This window comes from Zingiber officinale, chromosome 4A (assembly GCF_018446385.1).
Source record: "Zingiber officinale cultivar Zhangliang chromosome 4A, Zo_v1.1, whole genome shotgun sequence".
Classification (NCBI taxonomy): domain Eukaryota; kingdom Viridiplantae; phylum Streptophyta; class Magnoliopsida; order Zingiberales; family Zingiberaceae; genus Zingiber; species Zingiber officinale.
Genome location: NC_055992.1, coordinates 96014413 through 96021295, shown reverse-complemented (window position 1 = coordinate 96021295; position 6883 = coordinate 96014413). Strand labels below are relative to the sequence as shown.

General features: G+C 40.3%; 1 protein-coding gene across 1 annotated transcript; it reads right to left on the bottom strand.

Moving 5' to 3' along the window:
- Positions 1–1682: 1682 nt before the first annotated feature.
- On the bottom strand, positions 1683–4626 carry LOC121970262 (transcription factor SCREAM2-like). Its single transcript, XM_042520857.1, has 4 exons — positions 3344–4626; positions 2526–2756; positions 2064–2234; positions 1683–1971 (listed from the first exon to the last, which is right to left on the bottom strand). Exons 1-4 carry the CDS (start codon positions 4538–4540, stop codon positions 1888–1890), a joined length of 1683 nt encoding a protein of 560 aa, XP_042376791.1. The 5' UTR covers positions 4541–4626; the 3' UTR covers positions 1683–1887.
- Between the last annotated feature and the right edge of the window lie 2257 nt (positions 4627–6883).

Here is a 6883-nt window from a genome sequence, read left to right as displayed (position 1 = left end):
CGGTTCATTTAATCCGGCAAAGGGTGGTATGGTCCTAGCTCAGTTCAGCATGGATAATTCCTGGAACAGGACCATGGTATGTATGAACATCTACTTTTGTTTACTTTTGTGATACTCTATTTAGTGGGATAAAACACTCAGAGCAATAATAAGATTAAAATTCGAAAAATATTCTACTTTTGTCTAGTGCCAGTATAACTAGCTAGGCGGTGGACAGGAGTTCAGATCTTTTGTCCCGAAATACACTGTATCCTTGAGATGTGATCTAATTCGTCTGATCAACAAAGTGATATGGGAACATAGGAATCTCGGGACAGAGGATCTAAACTCGGTGGGTAGGCGGGCGTGCAGCAATCGTATAGTGGCGGACGATGAGGCGCACGGCACGGTGAGCAGTTTGGCCGAGAATAGAGCAAAAAAAGAGAAAAAGTAGCATTTAAATTTTTTTTTTAAAAAAAATGATATGGACTTTCCACGTTATATAATTGATATCTCAATATGAATATAAATGAATTTCATTTATAATCAGCAAGGATTAATATTATATTATGATAGTGTTTCATAATAACTACCGTTCATATGATTATAAAATTTTGTAATATGGACTCTCATCTTTAATCAATACTAATCAATATTAATCAAACATTATCAACATCATAATCAATATTAATCAACATTGATCAACATCATATTAGAACTATTAGAGTAAACGTAACAAGTGTAGTTGTCACTTTAGATGTCCCTCCACAATAACCTCATATTATATGTAATGGAGTAAATTATGGGGCATTTGCTCTGACATAGAGACATTTTTAATGAGAAAGGTTTATAACTGGTATGATAAATAGTTTATTTTTATTAATATTAGTTAATATATCATAACTATTGAAGGGGAGCTTTGGTGCAACGATAAAATTGTTACTATGTGATCAAAAGGTTACGGATTCGAATCTTGAAAATAATTTTTTACAAAAAACAGAGAAGGTAAGACTGCGTACAATGAATTTTTTCCCAGATTTTACAAGATGGGAATTTCGTACACCAGACTACCCTTAATATATCATAATTATTACAAGTAAGGGGAAAGTCATCGTTATTATAATTATATAGTAACTATAATAATATAAGAAAGTTTCAAAAAAAAAATTATATCAACCACCCTAGAGTCATATGCACTATAATTAACAAAGCAGGGATTATCTACTGTCACTACCAGTCTCTCACACCAATTGTTCCAAAGTCACATAAATAATTATGAATCTGATATCATAGTACCTGTCAATCAAAGAATATTAAAGTAACTTTCTTGATGCGGAGGAACCACCCAATGATGCCAATCCCTGGAAACACATTATTTCTTTATTCAATTCCATCAATCTCCATCGTTGTGAATAAATCCCAGCAGAAGAAGCCAATTAAACAGTTTTTTTGCAATCATGATGTCTCTACGTGAAGCCTCCGTGATGCAACGCCCAGAGGGGAAAAGGAGAGTTCTGAACTTCATTTGTTTTTGTTCCTGATTCTCACTTTTGTGTCTGAGTGTGTCCAAGCAAAAGAAGCCAATCAGGCCTTTGCAGCATTAAATTAAAAAAGAGTTTTGCAACTGGAGCAACGTAAAATCTTGCATGGGACTGTGAAAGAACTAAGTTGATGATCTACTACTGTTGAATCTGATTCAGGTATTTAAATGAAATCTAGCCACAAATGCCATTCAATCTGAAGCATAGTCTGATTACAAAATAATATATTACTTGCAAGCTAAAACAACAATAAGAACGAACATTGAATTGTACATGATTATTGCACGACGAGAAAGACCGGCAGTGTTATAAGGAGAGTGTAGCTTTGGAAACTCAAGATTCCATGTTATCGCTGTTATGCTACCGCTCACAACATTGTGCTGTCAAACCCTGCAGAATGCAAGAGCACTGCTTTGATATCTTCTGGCAGAATACTAGGGTCTTTGCATTGCTGGAAGAGGCAAAACGACATGAATATTAGGCGACATGGCCAAGAGAAGGGAATCGATTTTTGCCTTTATATACAATGAGAAGAAAGCTTGCCTCGGCTCGGAAAACATCCAAGGCAAATCCATTGAAACAGCTTATGACAGCTTGTTGGATGTCAAGCCCTAGACCATCGAGCGCCCTCATGGTCGAAAGCAATAGGCCAGGTTGACGGGCACAGAACATATGGATGTTCACTGCTCGGCCTTCTCGTAGCCTAACCTCTACCTGAAAAATTGCAACAACATTAGATACACTGAAAAATTCTAACCGGTAATCATGCTTTTGCTAGAGGAACTCCTTTTTCAATCCTAAGTTCCACATCATGATTGTTAAAGAAGAATAGGAAAGAGACATGATTTTAACATATACGGTTTATCTGGAAGCCACCCAAAAGAACTTCAAATGGTTGCTCAGTTGCATCAAATTGCAACTGTTAAAGAGAATTGCTGATAAAAATCAGGATCTTTATTGTAAGCTTTGACGAAAGAAAGGAAAGATTTGGATGAAGACACAAACCCTTGCTGGTTGATTAGTTGGGCTCGGTAAAGAGCTTGGGCAAAGCTCCTCCTTCACACGACGCGGTAGAGAGGGCAGTGTTGGAGTCAAAGGGTGAAAGCTTGCACCACTAGTACCAGGAATTGAAGAACTTGAAGGAGTAGACTCTAGTTCAGTATGAAGATCGTTGATCCTTTGCAAAAGCTCTTTTAAGTACTCAATTGCATCACCAAGTATCGAAGCTCTGTCCATCTACAAGGACGAGATGGAATTATATACATCGAAATCAGAAAAGATCCATATAGCAAAACATATTAGTTGAGTATGTAACAACGAACTATTTATCCATCCCAAAATATCAAGTCACTTAGGCGAGGGGCATCTTGTTACGTAAGCATGCTCAGCCTCACTTATCGACATATGACTAGAAGTGAAGATTGATGCCCTCTTCACTTCCTACTCCTTTCGATATCTAATTTGGCAACCATCATTAGTATAACAAAGAATTCCACAGATATATGAACAAGGTAACTTAAAACTAAAACTATAAACATAATTATGGGAATAATTGAAATTGATTGATAATAAGATAGCCGCAGTATTTCTAGTCTACATCATCCCCAAAGAACAATCTGCCATATTGCATATAAATTATCGAGCAGCTGGAAGATTTGGGTTTGGCGTGCAGAAGTGAAGTCTTTTGCTTGACAATGACTAACTACAAAATTTGAGCAGCTATCATAAAACATGTAATCACCTAAGAAGAATGCAAAATTAGATAATTTGAAGGAAATAGAACTTATTGATTGAAACCATCAAGTGAAGAATGTTCATGTCACCTTGCTGATCTTGGGAACCACAGATCTTAGCATGTAAAGCCGGTCGTTGAGCTTCTTTCTCCTTCTCCTTTCAGCCATTAAGTTCTTGGCAGGGAGGCCCTTCTTCTTCCCCTTCCGGTCTCCACCACCAGTTACCGTGCTGTGGGCAATCGAGTTGCTCCCTATGCCGCCATCCTTTGTTGTCTCATCGCCTTTGGCGTCCTCTGCTGCACCGTCATCCGTGTCATAGTTCAACCCCGACGCATCCATGCTTCCATCGTCCATCTCGTACTCCTCATCCCCTTTGCTAATCTTCTCGATCTCTTCTTCCAAAGTGAATTTCCCACGGTCGCCCTGCCCCACTCCTTCCGGGATCCACGGCCCCCAAAAGGCACCATTTTCGCCACCCACGCCCGAATTCTGCCGGACAGCAGCGGCGGTGGCGGCCCGCTTCTGAAACAGAGTCGGCGGCGCTCCCATCGAAGGGAAGATCTCCAATGGCCTCAAAACTTTGGACCCATTGAGAAATGGAGAATTTTCAAAACAGTCGAAGCCCATGGGACTGAAGGCAGCAGTGGAGATGGAACCGGAACATTGCTCGGACGTTGGAAGCAGACGGCCACCGGAGAACTCGGCCGCTGAGCTCAGATCAGCACAGTCAAGTTGGTTGCCCGGTCCGACTCCAGCGAAACCCATGATTGCTTCCCCTTCACCGCCGCCGCCGCCGCCACCACCGGCTCTATTCATCATGACAGAAGAAGCGGAGACGTGGGGAGCCGAATGAAACCCCGGAGCGTCGCACCCAAGATCAAGCCCGGTGTCGAATGGGCTCGAACAAACCGCACCAAAAAGAGAGGAAAAGCCAGATTTCGGAGTGAAAAAGGGCGGCATGTTTTGATCTAGGTCATCGACGGGTGGGAGCAGCAAGGTCTCATGCGGCTTAAGTTTCGAGGGAAAGCTCACGTCTTTGAGCTCCGGATGCTGCTGGAAGGCGTCGAAGGGGTGGTGGTGACCGGCGGCCGCGGCAGGCACCAGGTTGGAGGCGGATGCCGCGGTGGTGGCGCCAAAGTACCATTCATCGTCGAGCATGGTCTTGAAGCTCGGGAGGCCGAGCTCGTCCTTGCCATCCCCCATTACTCCGCCGGAGGCGCTTGCTCTCGTCCACGACTCGGCGTCCTCTTCGACGCCGGCCTCATCCGCCCACACGACGCCGTTCATCCTCGAGAGCACGGCCTGGCTTGGAGTCGGAGGCTCTGCTTCTTAGTAGTCCTACAGATGGCTCTCCTTCCTCTGCCACTTGTAAGAGAGGGATGGGTCGGAAACGTTACGTTTTCTTCAAAAAAGAGCGACGCGTGGCGTGCCGTTTTCCTCTGTAACTTGCCATAATTAATTACTGAGCTGTTAAAGTTCCAAAATGCCCATGGCTGTCTAATCATGCAACAAACTACCCAATTTCTTCAATTTTTCATTGTTTTATTAAAAAGGCAACCCACTTATATAAATCATCAAAAGACCCTCCTCAAAAAAAACGTCCAGTCATATATTGTATTTTTAAAATAGTTTTCTATTTTAGAATAAGAGATATTATAAGGATAAAATATTTGATAGATTTTTTTTTACTTCTTAGGGCCATTTAATATTTCGTTTAATTTGGGTACCTTTTGATTTTTTGCTTTAAAAAAATTGTGTGGCTCTGTTGCTTTATAATTTAGAAAATTTAGAGGAGCAAAAATTAAAAGAGCTTTCTGCTTTTTATTCTCCTCTTAAAAAAGGAAGGCATTTCACGTTTTTAAAAAAAAATACTTTTCCTAACTTTTTTATTATACTCACCAAAATTCTCTGAATTATAACCTTCTAAATTTTAGGAGATTCCACTTTTATACATTTTAATGACTCTAAAACTCTAAAAACATTTTTAAAATAGATATATATTATAAGGGCAAAAATATATCTTCAATCATCGTGATTATCTAGACATAATGATGTTAATATTGGAGTAAAATGAAACAATTTAATAGAGATCTAGCTAGAGGTAAAATATAAAAGCGACTTATCTTTATAATTTAAAGATAAGTAAATTAGAATTTAAAGACTTTTGCTAATAGCTGAAGGTTTCGATTCATAGAATATATTATTTGGATAAATTTAACTTTTTTTTGCTATTTTTAAATGGAAAATAATTCCACATTTAATATGATCAAAATATATTTCATGACAAAGATATAAAAAAAAAAAATATACACACAAAATATAAATATAAGTGCAATAAAAAAAATCTAAAGATAAACTCAAAATAACAACATTGCTTACAGATAAACATGTAATGCAGAGATAAAACTGAAAAACAAACAAATAAATAAAGATCCAAAAATCCGAATACACTTTAAGTTTGGTTTTGAGCTTCCAATTCACTTCATCTCACCTCGTACAATATCACAGTGATCACAGTGGTTGCATAATTGTAATAGCTATAATCTTACCATCATTGCGTTTTCATAACTACTATACTATAAGTATACAATTATAACTATTATAATTTTGTAGCTACTAGAACGTAATATTAATTGATATTACATATAAATAAACATCTATATTGTAACGGATATGATTTATAATTATTATAATATAATATTAATAAGCATTAATGAGATGGCATGTTCATAGTAAAGTGCTCATATTGTAAAAAATATTGAAATAGGTAACACTCAATTTAAGATGATCGATCTTGCTCTATAGAAATTTTTTATAGATCATTGATGATCCCGTCCAGAAGCTGAGTCGGATGGACCGCCGAGTGAGGTAGATGGAATATTGACCAAGTCATGGTGTCCCGGAGGGGGTGTGTTGAGATGGCTTCCGTGTTGACCAAGTCTTCAGAAGTCCTCTGGTCAACGCTACATGCAGCCAGCGACCGGGTTAACTCAGTCCCCGGTACTTCGGTGTTCGAAACAGATCCCACGAATATATGAGTAACAGGCTAATAATATAATAATGAAATAAATGAAGGGTGAGTCCGAAAAACGTACCCTGGCCCAGGGACGCCCTCGGATGGGACGCGGCTCGAGTTGTCGCAAGCGACTGTAGCATTATATTCCTCTTAACAAATGTCGACAGTAGCATTATTCTCGAGTTGTCGCGACCCGGAAGAGTAGCTGACTCTGATCAGGCTGGATCTAACGGTGAGGAGTCGAACATAGCACGGCATTGGAAGACAACATGCAGCCCGGGATAAGACATCGGCACGCAGGCCGAGAAGTACTAACGGGACGCAGGACGGGACACGAGGTCGGCAAGCAGGCCGGGACCCGAGATCGGCACGCAGGCCGGGAAACGAGATCGGCGCGCAGGTCGGAAAATAAGATCGGCACGCTGGTCAAGACACGAGATCGACACGTAGGTCAGGACACGAGATCGGCACGCAGGCCGGGATACAAGATCGGCACGCAGGCCGGTCGGACACAAGATCAGCACGCATGCCGGGAGAGGACACTGGCACGCAGGCCAGGATAAAATATCGACGTACAGGCCGAGAAATAATAACACCAAAGAGGCTAGGTACAA

Coding starts and splice junctions, on each gene's coding strand:
- LOC121970262 (XM_042520857.1), bottom strand. CDS start 4,540: ATGAACGGCGTCGTGTGGGCGGATGAGGCCGGCGTCGAAGAGGACGCC. Junction 2,757..3,343: donor TGGTTCCCAAGATCAGCAAG/GTGACATGAACA, acceptor TCGTCCTTGTAG/ATGGACAGAGCTTCGATACT. Junction 2,235..2,525: donor CAACTAATCAACCAGCAAGG/GTTTGTGTCTTC, acceptor GCAATTTTTCAG/GTAGAGGTTAGGCTACGAGA.